The following is a 23,929-nucleotide window of genomic DNA, read 5'->3' as shown; positions in this document are numbered from 1 at the left end:
AATAGACTCAATTAAGAAAAAAAGTTGCCTTAATAGTTATACGATAGAATCTTTTAAGGATCATTAGAAATGGTTTCCTGGGGTGGTGGGTTAGCTCAGTTGGTTAGAACAAGGTTGTCGGTTCGATCACTGCATGGGCCAATGTGCTGCGCCCTCCACAACTAGATTGAAACAACTACTCGGATACTACTTGAAACAACTGACTTGGAACTGATGGGTCCTGGAAAAACACACTTAAATAAATAAAAGTTAAAAAAAAAAGGAAATGGTTTCCTTTTTGAACATACATATTTTCTTTCTGAACAAGAAAGCATCTTTTCTAATGAATAGCAAACTAGGTCTGAGAAATTTTGGAATTCTAACAATTAATGTTTTAGAGAAAGGCCTCTGACTAGTTATTTTATTTTTGTCCTTTGTCTCTTACATCAAATACTTTCTCCTGGGAGAAGACTTGGTGCCCTAAGGCAACATAAACTGGCCTCAAGAACAAACAAGGATGGACCAATTTGCTCCCACCCACCTCCAGGAAGTGATTAAGTAGGCCTGGAGCAACTCCAAGCAATACAAAGGCCAGATTCACTAACAAATGTCTTGGATGTCATTTGGGTCACTTCAGACATATGGAGTATCTCCTTCAAGTTACTTAAGAGAATATCAAAATTGGACAGTGTGAAAAAAAAAGGGCATGTGTATTAAAAGGACATTATACACTAGTTTTGATTTTTTTTTTGTCTTAGAGTGCCTGCAAATACTCTAAATGCCTAAGCTGAACTGGAAAAAGATATATACACAGGACATATGTTATTTTTAACCCACTTTTCAGATGAAAAAAATCCCCCAAATCTTGCTGGTGATGTGTGGTATACTGACATCACTATATAAAGGACATAAATCAGGATAAAGGGCCACATGCTTGTTCTTTATAGTAGAAAGGCATCAAAAATTCAAAAGAAAGCAGTTTTCACGTCTGAGGAATTAATACTCTAAATTTGAGGAACAGCAACTTTCTGGATTTTTTCTGTGCGAAATTTACAAAGATGATACGGTATACTGAAAATTAATCACACACATTTTCTACTAAAATGAGAAACAGTAAAGCAGCCATTAGGCTTTTAAAGGTTATTTCCCAGCTTGTGCGAGTGTGTGTATAATGGAGCCTTCAATGGTACTCTTAGTTCTTAACATTTAATATTTGAATGGAACTAAAAAATGTCATCATGATGGCTCTGATTTCTAAAAAGTTATTCGTAAACCTAACTTAGGTGGATGGCTTTACTTGCACTATCCTACTTTGATGAGCACTGTAGGAATATGGCTATCCTGCTTTTAAGCAATCAAAAAGAGTGAAAAACATTTACACTTTTTCTTTATTTAAAATTGATAAAATGATAATCAGTTACAGGTAAATGACAACTTAGTACAATTGGTTCCATAATATAAAAAATTTACATATTCACAAGCACGTAGATCCTTTACCAACATCAAATATTTTAGTCTATGTAGTCAAAGTCTTCTGGAATTCCAAAGTTTTTATCAATTTTATTTTCTTCAAACCCAAATTTTCTTTTGGCCCAAGATTTTATTGCAAATATGTTATCTATAAAGAAAATGAGAAATATTTTTGAGAATTCAAAACACAATCATAAAACATTTCAAGTATAATTATATTTATTGCTTTTACTTCTATTACTTTCAGAAGTATCAAAATAAGCAGTTTTCTGTAATTTCAAGAGTAATGACAATTTCAGAAGAAAACATTTAATGTGTATTTTGAATAAACAGATCTCATATTTAAAAATTCAGTAAATTAGCTGCCACTAAAGAATATGTGACTTAAGAATAATCCAAAGGCAGGGAAATGCTAATGGGTGCCTCGTGCCCATTTCCACAGCAGAGGCCAGGACCCTGTTACCTCAGGAATTCGAGTTGCTCCTGTTCCCAAAGGGAGCACAGTCTCTCCAGACCCTTTTTCCTCCCTGACAGAGAGTAATGGCTTCCAGACAATCAGGTCAGCGTGAGGGAGACAGGGTGAGGAGGAGGGAAAGGGGCTCCTCTCTAAAGACTAAGATGGGAATAATGGTACCCTCAGTGTCCTCTAGGGGGAATTTAAAATGCATTTTACCACTGAAAAAGTGTTATATCTTCTTAAAAGAATTTATCCCAAGGAAATAAAACAAACTGTGTACAAAGACATATGGACAGATCTTCATCCCAGTAGAGAAAATGAAAGCAATCTAAACGTCTGATCACCTGCGAGGGTGCCTCCGCACAGGTGTGACGGATGCAGCCAATGCCCACGTGCTTCGGGTTGCACAGGAAGGGGGTGGGTGGGAATCACGGTGTGTTTTCTCGTTTTACCTTGACACATTTTCTTTAATGAACTTATACCACCTTTACAACGAACACGTATTATAAATACAGAAAAATAATGGTACAAATGCTCTGGTTCAGAGTATTCTATAAATGTTAAGCATTGTATCAGTAGTGATCATGAAGTAAAAGGGTTAAAATAGGTTCTTTTGCAGGGTTAAGTGCCGAAGTGTGTCACCTCCCCCAAATTCACAGGTTGCAGTCCTAACTGCCAGATTTGGAAACTGGATCTTTCAAGAGGTGATTAAGTTCAAATGACCCATTAGAGTGGGCCCTAATCCATGTGACTGGAGTCCTTATTAGAAAGGGAACTATGGACACACTGAGACTCCAGGGTCGTGAATAAGAAAGACCATGTGGGGACACAGGAGAAGGGGGCATCTACAAGCCAAAGAGAGAGAAGTCTCAAAAGAAACCAAACTTGCTGACATCTTGATTTTGAACGTCCAGCCTCCAGAACTGTGAGAAAATAAATATCATTTGTTTAAGCCACCCAGTCTGAAGTACTTGGTTATGGTATCCTTAGCAAATTACCATATGGAGTTTGATCACTTTTAAAAATATTGTTTTAAGAAATTTAATTCCAGGTATCAAATAATGAAATTGATTTTTAAGGTTAATACTAATACATCAAATACAGTGTTAAAAAAAAATCCTCTTATGTAACTTCACTAACAATTGTCACCCCAATAAATTTCAATTAAAAAAAATCCTCAATTTCTTTCAATTAAAATGAGACAGAATATCAATAGATATTAAATAAATCTTTACCTTTTAAAACAATCTAAAACAACTGTTTACTTTTCATAAGGACCTACGTAAGAATATTAAATACTACGACCATGTGGTGCTCCAGAATGATCTGTTTACTTTTACCAGTGTCTGTACAACCCACCCATTCTTGTCAAGCACAACCAAACACTTATAGAGGGCCCACTGCAACCTAAGACAGGTATTAAGTGTGTTACAGGTATTCCAGAAGATGAAGAGCCTATGCCTTCAAGTTGCCACAAGAATAGAGAGAGAAAAATCAATTTATTACTAAACAATTCCAAAGTGATATGTATGTTAGAGAGAAAAGATCAAGTATTATGTGTACAGTTTTCAAAATAGGCTCTAAGAGTACCGAAAGATTTCCAGGAAACGAGAGAACAGATGCAAGTTTGAAAGTAGGAAGTTTGGAGAAATAAACTTCAACCCTGGATCAGGAGAGAAGATTATGAGGTACCACAGTAAGGCTGTAGCCTCTGTAGGAAGGAGTTCTGATTCACACAAGGGGGAAAACCATTTCATTATAAACCTTCTCTCATTAAAAACAAATAAAAGAACAAATAAGAGCCTCTCCACAACAATGCTGAATGGACCAATTCAAAAAGACTCCACTGAACAAGTCCTTGGGACGCTGCATGTCTGCCTTCCAGACAATGTAACCCGTGATAGTTCGTTCATTCCCTGTCAAATAATTTTCCTATTCTGTGGAACTTTTTATAAATGGATAAAAAAATATTTTTTTTTGTTTTTTAAAGAAAGAGCCTTAAGACTGGCAGAATCCCTATTAATTAGCATGGTGGCCTACACAAGATATAACACAGAGGAATAGGATGCGCATATCATATGCATGAGTCTATGGTAGGACCTCACAATATCTATTCTCCACTCACTCATCAAAATGCCTGTCATACAGTCATACAAAGTCCACTATCTTAATTATTAAGCAAGGAGTTATATAATTTGTTAAATCACATTTAAAGTGTATTTACTGTCCCAAAACATTTAGTTGTGATATTTCTAGTTATATTTATACCCTGAAGTAATCTCTCATTCTATAAAACTGAAATACTGAATTGCTGAACAGTAAATATTCTCAATTCTAGATACATTTTAGGGACTTTTTTAAGTAAAAAGAAACCAAACCTTAACTAATAATTACATAACAAGCTTTAGTTAGAATTACCGATGTTTTCTTTTTGTTTGTTTTGAAGACTGGAAGATTTTCTGAGGCATAATTTGTTTCAACTCCATTATCTTTTCATAATACTTTTATATTGGAAGGAGCAAGTTGCAACCTCAAATGAAAATATGGTTCTTTACAGCTGTTTCTGCTGTTCTAAAAATATCTTCCTTCCTACATGATTTTAAAAGTTCCAAGTTCTTTCTCAGCTAAAAACATGTGGAGGGGTAAGTTGTTCAAAATTCTTTTAAATTATAATTTTGGAAATTTATGATCAACTGGAAAACATGAAAGGATTTTTTTAAGAGGAGAAAGGGAAAAGGGGAGTATTTGTTTATCTGTTTGTCTAATGTTGTGTTAAAGGGCTTACCAACTGTCTTATTTAATCCTCCCAAAATGTGAGATAGAATACTATCCACACTGAGCAGATGAGGGAGCAGGTTCAGAGTTCAATAAGTCACAGAGCAAATAAGAAGACAACCTAGATTCCTTCCAAAGTCAAGTTCTCCCACCATATATACACAGGCTGCCTGCTGCTACTGTTTGCTGAGCACGATTGGGGGAAATTACATTGTGACTCTTGTCTTATCTTTAACCTAAAAATCCACTTGCTTTTTTCTCACTCAAAATTTTGTTTCTCAAATCCATAGAATAGCACTTTATTTTTTATTTATACTTTATTGGAAACACAATTTCATTATTTTCTTTAATGTTAGTCTGGTGTTTTTATCCCACTCTGTTCTTATCACTAAAGTATTATATTATTTAGGAAGTAACTTTGTAATAAATAAGACTGCAATTTTATAGGAACCAAAGGCCGATAACATTCATTCTATCCATCTACTTAATTCTAAAATAGACAAGAAAAACTGATTCTAAAACTTTTTGTGAAATACAAAGGTTGGGACATGGAGTCAGAGAAACCTTGCTCAAATCTCTGTTTTCCAGTGACTAATCACCTTTGACTTAAGGCATTCACTTTAAGCTTTCTGATCTCTGTGTTAATGTAATCTTATCCATCTCCCACAGAAACAGAGTAAGGATGAGTAATATGTGTGATCACATTATAAACTCTTACCAGAATGGAACAGTTCAATTATCATTATTTTATAATTAAATACGGAAAAAAAATCAGTGTAATTTTCAGACAGGTTTTAACAATACTAATTATACATGTATATAATTCACAGCCATCATTATTTTTATTAACTTTCTTCTAAACTTTAAGATACATAGATAATGCTTTATTAATTCACATTTCTTAGAATCTCTCTGCTGTAGACCAGAGGGTATATCCATTGGCAAATGGATTAACGAGGCATTTACAGGAAGATAGGCATACAGAGAAGACAGTATCATGTAATGGGTAAGATCTTGTACTCTGGAATGAGAAAAGCTAGATTCTAATTCCTGCTCCACTGCCCAGCACCTGTGTGACCCGGGGCTCACAGGGGTCTCAATTTCATCTCTAAAATTAGGGATAATAATCCTATCTACCTCACAGGATTGTTGTACAGATAAAATGAGAATGCATCACAGACACTTTTTACAATGCCTGGCTTATGGTCAGACCTCAACAAATGTTAGCTGTTATTATTAGCCAGAAGACAAATCTTTAGGATTCCATGAAACTCTTTAAGTTGTATAAAGGTTAAGTGATCAGCCCAAGTGACTTATCTAGGAAAAGTTACACTAAAATTAAACTGGAAAAAATCACTGGTTTTTCAAAAAATCTTACACTTTACAAAATGACTCCTAATAAGATTTTAAAAAATAACTTTAACTAAAATGATTTAACATATAAAAACCTGCTTAATACACACATTTCCAGAAATGTCTTTTTTTGAACAAAGACTAGGCACAACAGCTTTTGCATTTCACATCATAATAACTGTGGAAGAAGCTTAACTATAGTTTAGCAGTGCCATTGTAATACATACCAGTCCATCTGTTAGCAGCTTCTTTGGCTATTTTATTTGCTTGACCTGGAAAAAAACCATATCCATAACCATCTTTATCTGCCTATAAATCCTTTTTCGTATATGAACAAAGGTTATACAAATAAAATGGCTATGGAAAAAAGCTCAGTGGCATATTTTATCTCACAAACCTACTTAACTTCCGATGGAAATTTTAGATAGTTGTAGTTATGTTAGTCATTAATAGAAAGTCAAAGTGAACAATTTCCCTTTCCTAAATGCCCATTATTATTGTATTCCTCCTTTAAAGATAACATGTAAATTTAACTGAGATGTATTGCTCAAACAATTTACAACACCAAAAGAGGATAAAATAATTTAAATTTAATGGTAAGAATTTTAGTGCACGGATATATATCAGATCACAATAAACGTGACTTTAGAACAATTTTCAATGGTCATATAGTGGCCCTGTAGGAGGAAATATTTACTTTATATTTAATTATACACCTGGCTATTAAATATGTCTCTCTTGATATGTCTTTCAAGTTAATCTACACAGCAGATAACAATACCATGATCAACTGGGCATAAATATTATTTATAATGATGGCATTTATTGGAAGATAATTTATATAGCACAGAATTCACCATATGATAGTGTACAATCCAGTGGTTTTAGTACATTCACATGGTTGTACAACCATCACCACAGAATTCCAGAACATTCTCATCATCCAAAAGGAAATCCCGTACCATTAGCAGTCACTCCACATTCTCCCTGCTCCCAGCCCCTAGAGAGCACTTAGCTACTTTCCATCCCTATAGATTTCTTTGTTCTGGACAGTTCATATAAATGAAACCATACAATATGTGTCTGGCTTCTCTGACTTACCACAATGTTTTCAAGTTTCATCCATGTGGCAATATGTATCACTAAGTCATTCCTTTTTATTGCCAAATAATATTCTAATGTGTGAATATACAGCATTTTTGTCTAAGCATTCATCAGTTTTTGGATATTTGGGTTGTTTGTAATATGAATAATTTAATAATTTTTGTGTGAACATGTTTTCAATTTGGATACACACCTAGAAGTGGAATTTCTGTCTCAAATGGTAATTCTACATATAACATTTTTGGGAACGAATAAATTGTTTTTAAAAGAGGCTGCATATTTTAACAGTCCCCCCACCCAGCAATCTAAGAGTTCCAATTTCTCCACATCCTCACCAACAACTATTTCCCATTCTTTTTTATTCTAGCCATCCTAATGGTGTGAAGTGGTATCTCACTGTGGTTTTGATTTGTATTTCCCTAATGATTTAAGATGTTGAACTTCCTTTCATATGCTTAATGACTATTTGTATATTTTCCTTGGGGAAAAAAAATGTCTACTTAAGTTTTGCCCATGTTTAAATTGGGGTGTTTTTTTTTATTGTTGAGTTACAAGATTTTTAAAATATATATATTTTGATGGACACCCAGGTTGCCTCTGTATCTTGGCTATTTTAAGTGGAGTAAGTCAGACAGAGAAAGACAAATACCATATGATTTCACTTACACAAGAATCTAAAGAACAAAATAAACATACAAAACAGAAACGAACTCATAGATACAGAGAACATTTTGACGGTTGCCAGCTGGGAGGGGGTGGTGATGACTGAAAAAGAGGACAGGATTAAGAAGTACAAATTGGTAGTAACCAAATAGTCATGGGGCTATAAAGTACAGCATAAGGAATATGGTCAATAATATCGTGATATCTAGTATGGTGTCAGGTGGGTACTAGATCTATCAGGGTGATCACTTCGTAAGTTATATAAATGTCTAACACTAATGTGGTACACCTGAAACTAATACTGCATGTCAACTTGAACTGAAAAATGAAACAATTATTTAAAACATATATATACATACATATTTTGAATATTGGAGACTTGTCAGATATAGGATTTGCAAGTATTTTCTCCCATTCTGTGGGTTTTCCTTTCACTTTTTTGATAATGTACTTTGACACAACAAAAAGAATGGTAAATTTTGATGAAGTCAAATTTATCTCTATTTTCTTTGATGGCTTGAGCTTTTGATGTCACATCCAAGAAACTGTTCCCTAATCCAAGGATACAGCTATATTTTGCCCTAAGCATTTTATAGGTTTAGCTTCTACATTTAGGTCTTTGATCTGGTTGAGTTAATTTTTTACTATGGTATGAGGTAGAAGTCCAGGTTGATTCATTTGTATGTAGATAACTAGTTGTGCCCAGCACCATTAGATGAAAACACGATTCATTCCTGATTAAATGGCACCCTTGTTGAAAACCGACTGGGTTGACTTCGGGACTCTCAATTCCATTGCATTAACCTCAATATCTATTCTTATACAAGTACCACACTATCTAGATTACTGTAGCTTGGTAGTAAGGTTTGAAATTGGGAAATCTGAGCCTTCCAGCTTTGTTGTTCTTTTTCAAGATTCTTTTGGCTATTTTGGGTCCCTTGCATTTTCATATGAATTTTAGGATCAACACATCAACTTCTAAAAAACAAGTTGGAATTTCAATAGATTTTACACTGAGTCTGAAGATCAATTTGGGGAGTATTTCCACCTTAACAACATTAAGTCTTCTAATTCGAGATCATAGGATGTCTTTCTATTTAAATAGGTTTTTAATTACATTCACTGTTTTGTAGTGTTCAGTATGTCTTGCACTTCTTTGATTAATTTTATTCCTAGATATTTTATTGATTTTGCTATCATAATGGAATTTTTACTTAATTTCATTTTCAGAGTATTCATTTTTAGTATATAAAATACAGATGATTTCTGTATATTGATTTTGTATCCTGCAACCTGCTGACCTCATTTACTAGCGCTAACAGATTTTTTGGGGCGTAGTTTGTTTAGGGTTATGTATCTAAGATCATGTCAAATGAATGTAGCTTAGATCAAAGCTACAAATATAGTTTTACTTTTTCCTTTTCAACATAGATGCCATTTATTTCTCTTTCTTGCCTAAATGCCCTGGCTTGAACTTCCAGTGTAATGGTGAATAGAAGTGAGAGTGGACATTCTTTGGGAAAGCATACAGCCTTTCGCCATTCAATACGATGTTAGCTGTGGATTTTTTTGTAGATGTCATTTTATTAGATTAAAGAAGCTCACATCTATTCCTAGTTTGCTGAGTGTTTTTATCATGAAAGGGTGTTGGATTTTGTCAAATACTTCTTCTTTGTCTATTGAGACATCATGTGGGGTTCTTCCACCTTTATCCTACAAATGTATTTGACTGATTTTTGTATGTTGAACCAATCTTGCATGCTTGTGATAAATGTCAGATGATCAGGGTGTATAATCCTTTTCGTATACCGCTGGATCTGATTTACTAGTATTTTGTTGAGAATTCTTACATCTATATTCGTAAGCAATATTTACCTATAGTTTTCTCTTCTTATGATGTCTTTGTCTTGTTTTGGTATCAGGGTAATACTGACTTTAAAAAATGAGTTTCCTAATTTTTTTTTCTTTACAAGTGTTAATTCTTCTTTAAACTGGTAGAGTTCTCCCAATTCTACAGCCCCACTGTGGACTGGGATTTTCATTGCAAGAAATGTTTTGATTTCTAATTCAATCTCTTTACATGGTATAGGTCTATTTACATAGTCTATTTCTGCTTGAGACAATTTTGGTAGTTTGTATCTTTCTGGGAATTTGTAAATTTCATCTAGCTTATCAAATTTATTGAAATACAAGTGCTCATACATTCCCTTATAATCCATTATTTTCTGTAAGGTTGATAATGTTCCATGTTTCATTTCCAATTTTAGTAATTTGAATCTTCCTTTTTTCTTGGTGAGTCTAGATGAAAATTTGTCAATTTGGTTGATCTTCTTAAAGAACCAACTTTCGGTTTCTCTCGTTTTTCAATTCTCTATTACTCTTATTTCTTCTCTATTCATTATATTTACTTCCTTCTGCTCGCTCTTCTTTTTTTAGATTCTTAAGGTGGAAGACTAGGTTATTGATTTGAGAGTTTTCTCTCTACATTTTTTAACGTATGCATTAAAATGTTAATAAATTTCCCGCCAAGTCATGCCTTCATTACATTCCAGTGTGTGTTAGGCCATTTTCAACACTCAGCTAGGCAATTTACAACTCTGCCTTAGCCTTCATTTCCTGCTTGCACGGGTATGAAGGTCAGCTAGAGGTGGGAGATTAGGACCTTCTCAGGTCTTTCCTGAGAGTGTGCACAGGCCTATGCATGCATGTGGCCTTCTTGATTTCCAGGAACATGTTGCTTTTCAAGGCATCTATGAACATCTCTTTCAGCCTTTCCTGTTAAGATTTTCAGTTAGTCTACTGTTTGCCTTAACTGTTATTCATCACCTAAGATAGCTGCAAAGTTAAAACTCTTACCTGTAATTGTTTTACACACATACTCCCCAGGGGAGAGGCTCTCAGCAGTGGACATACTCCAAGCTAGGTCAAATAAAGACAACCCTTTCTATTGGTGGCTTTCAGAGAACCATCACAGACATAAAATAATGACAATCTTTGGGAATGAGGGTTTTAAAGAGATGCAGTTCCATTCTGCTTCCTGACACCAGGAATGCAGGGCTGTTATTTTTCAAGGCTGGAGAGTATGGGTTTATTAAAGGGCAAGTTAAAATATCACGTTAAAACACCACAAAACACCTATTTTTGCAGAGATTCAGCCATTTTTCTTGAATAGGCAAATCTTTGGTTTGTTTCTACAATTCTGGAAAAAGTGTGACAATTTTTGCCAGCTCTCATGGAAGGGTAAATTTTCAGAGTCCTTAATCGACCATTTTTACTGCCATTCTGGCATTTATTTCTAAGAAAATTTCTTAAGTGTTTCTAAGATTTACTTTCAAGTATTTTTGTGGGAATTCAATTTTTACTATAATTTATTTGTTCTGTTCTCAAGTAATGGTCACAGCAGTTAAAATTAACATTTATTTTTTATAAATTATTGCTTTTACTGTTAACCTCTTGGATATTTGCAATTAATCTTGCTAATAATACTTGCTTAATGATATCAATAATTCATCTGGCATAATGAAAAATAAGTATTTCCTACAGGAATTGAGATATAGTTAAGAGATAGTACATAGCCATGTCTACAAGAACATAAGGGTTATAGCTATTATCAGCAGAAAGACTGTTTAAAAATAAACCATGACAGAATTAAAGATAAGCTTAATTGTTGTAATCTGGGTACTATATCCATGCTATTAAGAATCAAATCCTATTAAAAGCAATTTGTGAAACTAATAATGTTTTGATCAAGTATAATCTGCTCTGCAATAACACGATAGCCAAAATCTTATGAAATTCTTCATTACCAAAAAGCACATTTTAAAAACAATAATCTCATTGGGGAAAGGGGATTTGGGAGGAGTAGAGGTTAAAGTCTAAAAAAGTTCTCTAGATTCAGTGATAAAGAGATCACTGCCATTTACTACTTATATATTTAAATTTCTTGAATCTGTGGGTTATAGTTTTCATCAAACTTGAAAAAAAATTAGCCTTTTATTTTTGATATTTATTGACTCTGATAGTTATTTCTTCAGATACTTTTCTGGCCTGGATACCCTTCCTCCCCACCCAATATACACTCCTTTAGGGACTCCAATCACACACATAGTAGGTCACTTGAAGTTGTCCTATGCTCCAGTTCTCTTTGAAAACCACCCTGGCTAATCACCTGAACTAGGGCCAATACGTGTCACCATCTAGGCTATGTGCTGCATGTGCGTGAGCTGTGCAACGCAGGGACCTGTGTATACAATTAAGTTTAACTTTCGGTTACACTAACTGAACTGCTTAAAGTTTTTTAATTGTAAAGAATACTGTCAGGGATACCTTAATTGTAATCCAACTATTCTCAGGTTAATTTGAAAGTGCCAAATATTTTCAGTTTCTCTCAAAGCCTTCAATAACATAGTATAATATCAGTTTTTCTTCCAGTTTCACTTGGTAAAGTTCCCTAAATGAAAAGACAGGCTAAAACAGAAAACTGTGAAGAAAGTTATGCATATTTTCCGAATCAATTAAATACAGTTTCTTTTATAATATACTCTTTCCTTTCCGCAAACATTCACATTTCTATCTTTACATAAAAATATTAAAATTATTCAAAATGAAGCTTTAGGGACTCTGATTTAAACGGCAAAATATCATTAATATATGCAAAAGGCAAGTCTATGCACAGACTGATTTTCTGCAACGTGCCAACTGCAATATTTTTGGTGTCACTTTTTCTAGAAAATAATGGGGGATTTCTTTCTAGAACCAACGTACTTGGGCCCGGTTTAGCTCCTTCTCTGATTCTTCAGATTCCTAAGCTTATATTTTGTCTTTATTTTTCTACCCCATCTACCTTCCTTACTCTTGAAATGCTTAATTTCAAAGTTGTCACTATTTAATGCTTCAACATGAAGATTCCCTTACGGAAATATTAATGACACATTAATACTATTAATAGTTTTATTTTCTCATATACATGAAGAATGGGTACCAGGTGACTAGAACTATAAAGTCTTTTTTTTTATTAGCAAAGTTAAAAATCGTCAAGATATGATACAAACTTACGTATTTCTTCCACAACTTGTGGGTCACATTCTTTATATTTTTCTACTTCTGCCTTTAGCTGTTCCCTTTGTTGCCGAAGTGAAGAAAGCTCTTTTACTAGCATGGTTCGCTCTTCCTACATTCAAAAATAGTTCATGTACAATTAAGACAAACAAAATGCCATAGTTTATAAGGCTATACATTTATAGACATTTTCATTTTATTTCTCATAATTGATATGCATTAGGCTTTTGACAATATTTTATATACACATACATATATATAAGAACAAACTCGATTCTCATTTTTTTCTGACCTCTCAAGCATCTTTTACATATATTGACTAAGTGAATGGGAATTAATAAGTGGAATGGAATGCTCACAAATGTTACCAATTATGTATAAACTCAAATTTATGTGATCATGTTAGGAAAAAAGTTATGCTGTCTCTTGGGTAGTTTCACAAGATTGTGTCTACATATATAAATAATATTTACAGTAACATCAATCATATAATTTTCCTTAAAAGTGTTATAGACAATTTTTCAACCATTAAGAATGAACAACCTTTGGGGCCAGCCCGGTAGCTCAGGAGGTTGGAGCTCCGTGTTCCTAACTCTGAAGGCTACCGGTTCGATTCCCACATGGGCCAGTGGGCTCTCAACCACAAGGTTGCTGGTTCAATTTCCCACAGGGGATGGTGGGCTGCGCCCTCTACAATTAGCAACTGCAACTGGACCTGGAACTGAGCTGCGCTCTCCACAACTAAGACTGAAAAGACAACTTGAAGCTGAACGGCACCCTCCACAACTAAGATTGAAAGGACAACAACTTGACTTGGAAAAAAAAGGCCTGGAAGTACTTGGAAAAAAAGGCCTGGAAGCACACACTGTTCCCCAATAAAGATCTGTTTCCCTTCCCCAATAAACAAACAAACAAACAAAAAAACCCAAAAGAATGAACAACCTTTAAAACTATTTAAAGCTATCAGAAATAACAAAATTATAGCTTGTGGTCTCCCACCTTTTTCCTTTAAAACTAAAGAATACAGCTTTTAAACACAATATGATCCAATAAATGCTATTTGAAATTTCTAGCTATAGTTCTAACATGTAGAAGTCATAGTGCTATAGATATTCAATTCATATGTGCGAAACCTGAAAAATAAATTCCAACAAAAATCAAATATTAATACTAACAAAGGTTATAGCACAGGGTAATAGGATAAGTCTGAGGCCAAACCAAGTAGCTCATGCTGCTAATAACACTGCTTAAGGTTTCTTGCTAGCTTGTGTTTCTATACTTGTATTTTTCTATTTTTTGCTTTAGCTCTTCTCTTTGGTTCCATAGCGAAGAAAGCTCTTTGTTAGCATTTGTACAAGTGAATGCTTGTACAGAGCAGCACGCCCTGAAGCAGCATAGTCCAACAGGACTCTGCAACAATAAAAACGTCCTAGATCTGTGTTCTCCAATGCAGAAAACATTCGCCACAAGTGGCTCCTGAGTACAGGAAATGTGGCTACTGGAGAAACAGAATTTAATTGTGTTTAATTTAAATGTAAATAGCCACATATGATTAGTGTATTAGCACAGCTCAGGAGAGATTTTAAACTAACTACAGTATAAGATGGTCATAATTTGCCACCCACATCCGAATTACACATGCTCCACAATGAAGAATGAGAGGAGAAAAAGCTAATGAAGGCGGGAGAAGCAAAGTGGTGAATATCCGTGACACAATGATAGTTCCAGAAACGCTGAAGTGGGAGCCACGTCAGACTGTTACCAGCACTGACACATTTGCCAAATTACTTCACCTCTTTGTGCCTTCAGTTACTCAAATGTAAAAATAGAGACAGTAATAGTAACAACCTCCTTGGGCGGCTGGCAGGATTCAATAAATATACAAAATACGCTTGGAACATTCCCTGCCTGGCTCACAGTATGTAGAGTAGTTATGTTCACTGTTTCTCCTTATCATCATCGCCAGCACCAGCTCCGTCGGCACCTTGGACAGTATCTAATAGATGGGGGCTACGCACTTCTGAGAACTCCTGCCTGGGGTACTCAGGATGAACACAAGAGGTCATCTTTCTTAGGAGCCATTCTGAACTACCATACTCTTCTGATAACTGCAGGCATCCACTAGGTTTGCTACTGGTTTTTTCCTCGTTGCAATGGTGCCAATGGACTGGGTAACACTATACAGACTGGCTGACAACTTGGGGGCATGGGTATGTCACCATTAGTTGAAAGTGCTTCTGTATGTTATTGCCAATGTTAAAGAAAGAAAAGGAGGATCAAATAAAGGAGTAATCGTTAGTATCAATTGAAGAAGAAATCTAACAGCTTCAGGTGATGCCCAGAGCTTACCTTCCCTTGAATATTCTTCATAAATCACCATTCTCCAATTCCTATCTGTGAATGTGCTGACTATTTGCATGAAAGAAGGTATGTGAAATAACTTTGAAAAGTATAAAACCACTATAAATCTGTGATATATTCTTTTCTACGCTGTTTTTTAGTCTCTTTCACAATCAAGTGGCACAGATAGGGGCCTAGACAGAATGCTTAGTGGTTCCTGTTGATCTTCAATATTTTCTCAAGTCATCGATTCATACCTGAGATAATGATGAAACTAGAAAGGACAGTGATTTTTAAAAACCCCTAACATAACACTATAGAAAACACTGCACTTTGAAAAATAAAATAGTAGGTTAATGTTCACTTAAATAATTTAGAACTATTACAAGTCCACAGGATAGATAGATACTACCTTGATGGTTTCCAATTTGTTCTGTGCCAAGACTTCAAAAACATGACTTTTAAGAATGTACATAAACATTTATATAGGGCTTACCTTGTGCCAGGTTCTCTTCTAAATGCTTTGCCAATATTAGTTTAATCCACACAATAACCAAATGAGGTAGATTTTATTATTCCCTATTTTACAACTGAGAAAAGAGACTTTAGGCGAATTCCCAAGCCAGGCATTCTGGCTCCCAAGTTCATGCTTCTATGCTGTGCTGCCATATACACAGTACAATAACAATAAATCTCGATTTACTATTAGTGAATCCTACCAGGTCAAGTGTGCATGTCCTTTGCTAAGGCTCCCTTCTCTTCCGGTGGGAATGGCATACTCCTCACAGGAAGTTCTATGTCCTTATTCTTCTGTTTAGAATTGACATTATTAAAGAATCTACAGACACAAACTTACCGTTTCCTGTCGGCCAATTTTAGCTTTCTCGATGCTTTTCTGAAGGTTTGCTTGCTTTTGGTTTCCCTCAGATAACTAGAGAATTAAAACAAATAAAATGGCTTGCTAAGATGAACTTGCTAAACATAAAGATTGTGAGTCAAAAAGACAAAATGAGATATGTCTTCAGTCCAAGTCAATGTAATAGAAAGGTCAAAGATGACACTGGAAAGTAACTTCTCAAATTTGAAAAAATTAAGTACCATCACTTATTAGGGCAGACTGAAAAAAAAAAGTTTAAAACTATTTCTTCCTATCCTATGCAGAAAAATGAATAATATGCTTTCAATCTTTTCTAGTCTTCATTTATCAGATTCCCCACCCCATCCCAAAAAACTTGAGGTGTGATTTAAAAATTGACTGAAAATTCAAAATCTGTTCTATATAAATTCTTTTCAAATTTCACTTTGCTTCTGACTAGTCTTTCCAAAACACCCTAGACTGTTTCTTACATACTTGTAGTATAGTGACCTGTTTCACTAACATAGAGTCAAAAATGTATGCATAACTTATTACTCTTAAATAAGGTACTTCATGAGGAATGATACTTTATATACTAAGTTCTCAGAGAAGAAAAAAAATCTATTAGCCTGTGGCCAATTTTATGCATGTTGTATGCACCTTAAAAGTGATCAACTTAAACATTTTACTGAGCTTAGAAAGTGGTAAATTATATGTGGAAATGGATTAAATAATACCAGCATAAAGAGACCACAGATATAGAATGTTCATTAGCAAGTGACTGGGCCCACACCAAAAAGGACTGGTTAATGTCATAATATTGCCACCCCTTAATTTTTTAAATCTGACATGGGCCCATGACTAAATAAACAATTCCCAAAAAATTCCCAATACTAAATTCTCCACCACATCAATTGCTATAAACTAGTCAGAAATTTCAGTTTCATTTGATTGGGTCAGGGCCTTCTTAAAATATTCCTTACCAGAGGGTAAGGGGGGAGGGGGATGGTAGATGAGGGTAAAGGGGATCAAATATACCGTGATAGAAGGAGAACTGACTCAGGGTGGTGAACACACAACGTGATTTATAGAGGATGTAATACAGAATTGTATACCTGAAATTTATGTAACTTTACTAACAATTGTCACCCCAATAAACTTAAAAAATATATATATATTCCACCCCTCCCTCATTCGTGTTTATAAATATTTAAAAAAATAATGATTGGATGAATGATTTCTTTTGGCTGATTATATAAAACTGGCCTATCACAATATGACCTTGTTATATGCAAAGGGTGAATAATATAGTTAGGTGCTCTTTTTTGCTTAAAAATCAAAAACAACATTTTGAAAAAGTTGGTAGTTTTACCCTAGCTTTAGGAAGTCTCCCACTGCTCAATATGCATGACGGGAACATCATCAGCCATCCCCTAATGGTTGTCTCATCACTGAGTCTAATCCACAGCGTGAACAAGATCCACCTCTGATGCCAAGACACCCCCCCAAACCAGTTAGACCTCTTCCTCACAGTAATCAGCTTCCTAAGTTAAAAAACAAAAAACTTCTGTAGATTTAAGAGCCAAAATAAGCACTAACACCCTAAATTTAGCAAGGAGATGGAGTTCTTTAAACAAGGGTTCCCATTTATAAAGTGACATTATGTTTACAAAGTTAATATTCCACCCTGAAGGATCCACTTGAAATAATTAATAAATGTATGTCATATTTAAATTCAAGAATAGAGACTTTTCCAATGAAAAAACACACATACATGTTCGTATAACATTTTTTCATTAAAAATGTTTTTAAGGGGCAGCAGGATGGCTCAGTTGGTTAGAGCGCGAGCTCTTAACACCAAGGTTGCCGGTTCAATTCCCACATCGGATGGTGGGCTGTGCCCCCTGCAATTAAATTCAAGATTGAAAATAGCGACTGGACTTGGAGCTGAGCTGCGCCCTCTACAACTATATTGAAGGACGACTTGGAGCTGATGGGTCCTGGAGAAACACACTGTTCCCCAATATTCCCCCACCAAAAAATTTTTTTTAGTGTTTAAAATAACTAAATAGGTAGATATTATCCAAAAATTTAATAATTATATAAAAATAAGCCAAAAATTAACGGATGTGTATCTTAATTATATTAGCAAAGTGTCTTCCAGGTAGGTATTGTATGTTTGTTTGTAATTATTTACAACTTAAAAGCATTTGAAAGAGCTAATTCAGCAATTCCTTAACTCTGAAAATAATCTTATGTATTTCAAATGTAATTTCATGATTTGTCATTTTTAGTTTCTTGGTAATGGAGGGAGGCACAATCTAAACGATGTTATCAAAAGAGAAGTTTCTGCTGATTATCCTAAGTACTGACACAATCTGGTTCAGCTCAACAGTGAAGTATTCTTGGCTTTCTGTTTAGTTCTTAAAATCTCAACTACTGGAAACAATGAAAGCAACTCTTGTGAGGCGGCCCTTGCTATCGGTTTTTCATCTACACATCCCTTAGAAGCAAGATTGCTATAGTTCCTAACGTGTACCTTGGAATTAAACCAAACCCAGGCCTTAAGTGGTTAAGAGCCGGTATTTTTAGCTACTGTATAGCTACTATGTAAAGGAGTAATTCTCAAACTTTAGCATGTATCAGAATAACCTGAAGGGCTTGTTAAAACACAAGTTTCTGGGCTCCATCTCCCAGTTTCTGAATAGTAGGTCTGGGGTGGAGCCTAATAATTTGCATTTCTGACATACTCCCAAGTTATGGTGATTCTGATGCTTCTGGTTGGAGTCACCACACTTTTGAGAACTACTGATCTAAACAAAACCTGTTGTGGTAACAAACCCAACTGAATACACAAGATATTACAATGGGAGGCTAATAGCTAGTTCATCAGCAAAAATGAATTACTGCTAAATGTTGTAGCCTGAACTTAAAACAAAATATCTTAATATTTCTGTCACTAGAAGAAATTTTAAAAGTCCACATTTACAAAATTAGAAAAAGGAGTGATGGGTCTATATTGAAGAAAGGTATTCACCATGGGATTCCTCTAAAGAGCAAACTCTCCTGACACATTTCTGTACAACATGAAGCAAGAATCAACTGTACACTAACAAATCCATTTCCAAGTCAGAACAAAACAGCAGCAGCAGCAGCAGTATCAACAAAAACTACCTATGGGGCGGCGGGTTACGGGTTAGTTCAGCTGGTTTTAGAGCACAGGGCAGCAGCAGGTGCTCTTAACAAGGTTGCCAGTTTGATCCCCGCATGGGCCAGTGTGAGCTGTTCCCCCACAACCAGATTGAAACAACTACTTGACTTGGAGCTGATGGGTCCTGGAAAAACACACTTAAAATAAATAAAAGTTTTTTTTAAAAAAACTACCTATAATTAGTAAGAACAGGATTTCATCTTTAGATTTGAGGATCTGACACAATGCTTCTTTTTCATGCATTCCAGACCACCTATAGACACTCAGGGTTGAGAAACATAATGCCAGTGTTTTCTCAAGGGCTAATTCACTGTCTGGAGGAACTGCCTATTCATAAAAGGAATACAAAGATTGATTCAAGCTGGCTGCTTTGGAATTCTGATTTTCTCCTTTTTAGAAATAAAAAAAAAAATCAAAGCATTAGGGAAGGAATACAGAGTTTTTCATAGGTGGGAAAGAATGTCAAGGAACAGAGACGGGGGGGGGGGGGGGGGGGGGGGGGAGTAATAGCAAGAGAATCCAGATCTGTCTATTGCTTTATCAAAATCCATGTACCATGTTATAGAAAAATAGGTTCTATGTCTTTTGTTTTTCCTTAAAGAAAGTCAGTATCATTTGAAATTTTGTATGTTTAAAAAGTCTTGTTAAGAGTATCTAAAACTTTAAAATTTCTATTTTAAGGCAATATTTCATTTAGGAATCAATTATAAGGAAACAATAAACACTACAAAGATATAGTTATATATGAAGACGGGAGCCGTGTAATTGTCTTAACAATAGAAAAATGTTAAATCAATTATTTCATGGTATAAATGTGTCATAATTATGTAGCCAAAGGAAATGTTTTGGAAGAATTTTTAACGACACTAAAATACTCAGAGAATAGAGTTTTTAAAAAGTGGAAACAACACTGTCAACACATTTGAGTTTATCTATGATTAAAAAAAAACCTGTAAGAAAACACACAAAAATTTAAAAATGTTTCTCTCTCTATTGTGGAACACACTTTAAAATTTTGTACATAATGAGCATATACAACTATTATTTAAAAAATTATTTTCCCATTATAAGAAACATATGAATGTACTCTCAAGAGATTAAAATGAGTATTTTTTGTTTTAAAAGACTCAAACAATGCAGAAGTACTTACAATCCCCTTTAGCTATCCACCTATGTTCCATCCCCACAAACACCTCCCCAGATGTGACCCCTACAGAGTCTAGTGGGCATCATTCTTGTCCTATTCCTTTGCTTCATATTTAGATACAGATCAACAGAGAGAGAACATTTTAAAACAGATATAGGATTATTCTTTACATAATGTTTTGCAACTTACTATTTTCAGAGAAATTTCCATGTCAAACATACATATGTAAATCTACTTAATTTTTTAAAATACATTTTATCTTTTAAGGCAGCTTTAGGTTCACAGCAAAATTGGGTAGAAGGTACAAAGAGTTCCCCCCGTACAAACCCATTCTCATCATTCCAAACAGAAACTTTGCCCATTACAGAATAGCTCCCCATTCCTCTCTCCATGCAGCCCGATAACCTGCATTCTACTTTTTGTCTCTATAAATATCTCAAATTACTGCTGGCAGCCATCTGAAAACCATGAAAAAAAGCCTACTTAAGAACATAAACATCACAGAAAAGGCAAAACCAAGATAAATGCAGAGAAACAGTCAGAATCTTGATTAAATGATGCCTGAGGAATGCTCTACCTTTGAAATTTTTTAATTTAAATGAATCAATAAATCAATCTCAGCTTTATTATTTATACCAAATAAACTTGATTTTTCTGCCATTACCACAGTAAACATTTTAACTGTTACAACGGTAAAGCTTTAACAATAGTTTATTTCATACAGTGTTGGCCAGCAATGAAAGCTGTGAAATATTTTGGAAGACATCAAATTTAAAACCATTCTTATTCCTCCATACTGGGTTACAGAACAAGTCTCCAAGAATATGAGTAGGTAGAATAAAGTAATATATGCCAGGAAAGCTCTTCATTCAATAAGCTTTTATGAAGCGTCCACTGCAGACAGTTACAATACTACTGGCTCAAATCTTTTCACTAAATTCATACAGTAACAAATAACTCAAGACATGTAGTGAGCACTGAATGTTTGTTGAATATTTTTGAATTAAACTGTTTTTTCCTTATAAGACAGTGATTATTAAAAGATAGCACTGTGAAATAAGTCAGACAGAAATAGTCAAGACCATATCATTTCACTGATATGTGGTATATTAAACTGAAAACAAAACAACAACACAAACAAATGAAGAAAGAAAAACTCATAGGCACAGACAATAGTTTAGGAGTTACCAGAGGGGAAGGAGGGGCAGATAAGGGAAAAGGGGATCCAATATATGGTGATTGAAAAAGAACTGACCCTGGGAGGTGAACACGCAACGTGATATATAGATGACATATTACAGAATTGTATACCTAAAATCTATGTAACTTTACTACAATTTTCACGCCGATAAACTTTAAGTAAAAACAAACACACAACAACAACAACAATGAAAAAGGTAACACTGTGAAGCTAGCAAAAATATAGCAGATTAACACTCCATTTATCCAGGAAATCAAATTTCCAGCAATCCAACCTCGTGGAACACATTTAAGAACCTGGAAATGGGGAAAATATACCAAGAATCCTAAATAATGGACACAGGAAAAGTGTGAGAATTCCACTAAGAAAGCAACATAAAAGGAAAGTGAAGCCACTCAATAAGTGTGTGCTTGAGAACCCAAAGAACTCAGACACTCATACATAATACTTGCTGAAGATAAGATTCCAATGATCAAAAATTACAACATGAAGAAATGAACTGTTAGAGTCACAGAAGTGCACAAAAAACAACAAATTGTTATTCCTTCCACTAGAAATATCAGGGACATGCTCAGTAAGATTACAGTCATAAAAAGAGGTGTAGAAAATTGAAGAAATTACAAGGAAAAAGCAAGAAGATTGCAAACTGAACTATTTAAAACCGAATTATTTTAAACGGAACTATTTCTAATTTCTAAGAAGTGATAAAAATATAAAAAAGTAGTTAAGAGATATGGAAAATAGAAAAAGAAGGTCCAACAGAAGCTTTATAACGTCTTAAGAATGAATCTTAGAAGATACGATATTGTACAGTTAGTCTTACGGAGAATCCAATTAGAAGTCATTTACATATTCTGAATGCCAAAGACATGCATACTCCAACAGACGTAGTGAAGGAAATTAGATACAAAGTTATGGAGGATTATAGGCTCTACAGACATAAGAACTGAGTTCTAACATGACAAACTCAGAGATGAGGGCTAAGCAGATGAGGGCTAAGCAGGGTTACTAATGTAACCAACACCCATTCTTTGTTAGTAACGATACCCCAGACACTAGCAAAAATACATAGAAATAATTATGTCTAATTATTATTAGTGCTGTGGGCAAGAATAAGTCCTAGGTAGGGAATCTCTGTTAAGGAACTCATCTACCAGAGAAGGAAACCCAAAATCTACTTGGAAGGGCAACCCTAAAATTATTTGGAAAGATGGTGGTTTCTTTAATAAGTAAATTTTTTAAAGCAAGGGAAGACTTAGAATTAAGTATAAAGATGAGCCGACTTGCATTAATATTTTTGTATTAAGAAAATCTGTACATATTTTGCAGTAAAACCATAGAAGCAACTTAATTCCTCCCTTTAACTGCCATTTAAAAAACAGATCAGTGAGGGAAGTACTTCCGCTGCCCCTAGATAGAATTGGGAGTCCCATGACTTTTTTGGCTACTCCAAGACCTACAATTATTTTAAGTTGTCAAGCAAAGCCTTGATTTAGAAATTAGAATGTCTAACATAAAAATCGACACTCAAATCTTGATTTAAAAGTAAGACTTCTCCCCTTTTCAGCAATAGCTGGCTGCCAGTGGGTCTTCTGCTAGAGAGAGCACACTGCCCTTTTCTTTCCTGATCTAGAGTTTCTGTTCTCCCTGCGGTCCATTGACTGCAGTTCTGCTTCCTGTCCCCCAGTTCTCCCAAGGCCTAGAGAAGGGGAGAGAGAACAGGTAAAGGAGACAGGAAAAATCTTACTTAGGTACTGTTGTTAAGATGCCTCACTGCTCCAGGGGCCTGACAGATAGTTAAGCTGAATCCTTGCACGGATACGCTCCTGGGTTCTTTGTCGGCTTCCCTGTTGGGTCCCCCTAATTGTAATCCCCATGATACGGAAGACACATTCTAGTCCTCTGGAGCTACACATCATTCTACCCCTCACCACCCACCTTGCCCAATTTGCCCTGATTCTCTCTTCGAGCCTGGTTTTTCAGAAGTTGATTCCACACAGACTCTCAGTGTTAGGTTTCAATGTCCTCAGGGACAGAATTTAGCACAGGTCTAGGTGGGCTCTTGTTCTCTCACTTCTGAGTGTGGCTCACATGTAGTCCACACGTAGTCATGTACCCAACAAATCCCAGGGTTACTGGCCAGTTCCTTACTTTTATATACGAGGTCTGAAAATTAAGTTCATGAACTTGTTGCAACGATGTTGCTAACATTTTTTTGCTATCAGAGGGGTTATTCATTATGAATTTGTACCAATTGGACAAACAGTTAATCAAGTTTACTATCTGGAAGTGCTGAAAAGCCTGCATGAAAAAGA

General features: G+C 35.0%; 1 protein-coding gene across 1 annotated transcript in view; it reads right to left on the bottom strand.

Annotated features, from left to right (window-relative positions):
- Positions 1 to 1,490: 1,490 nt before the first annotated feature.
- Positions 1,491 to 23,929, bottom strand: part of MND1 (meiotic nuclear divisions 1) — a gene marked incomplete at both ends in the record, with an annotated part of 49,265 nt that continues 26,826 nt past the window's right edge. The window contains 4 exons of the mRNA XM_081077358.1: positions 1,491 to 1,597; positions 6,262 to 6,306; positions 12,857 to 12,971; positions 16,056 to 16,130. Coding sequence (XP_080933484.1) covers positions 1,491 to 1,597; positions 6,262 to 6,306; positions 12,857 to 12,971; positions 16,056 to 16,130 — 342 coding nt within the window. The remainder of the gene's footprint in view (positions 1,598 to 6,261; positions 6,307 to 12,856; positions 12,972 to 16,055; positions 16,131 to 23,929) is intronic.

Source organism: Rhinolophus hipposideros (assembly GCF_964194185.1).
Source record: "Rhinolophus hipposideros genome assembly, chromosome: 16".
Classification (NCBI taxonomy): domain Eukaryota; kingdom Metazoa; phylum Chordata; class Mammalia; order Chiroptera; family Rhinolophidae; genus Rhinolophus; species Rhinolophus hipposideros.
Note: the sequence above shows the minus strand (reverse complement) of the source record. Positions and strands in the feature narration are given on the sequence as shown.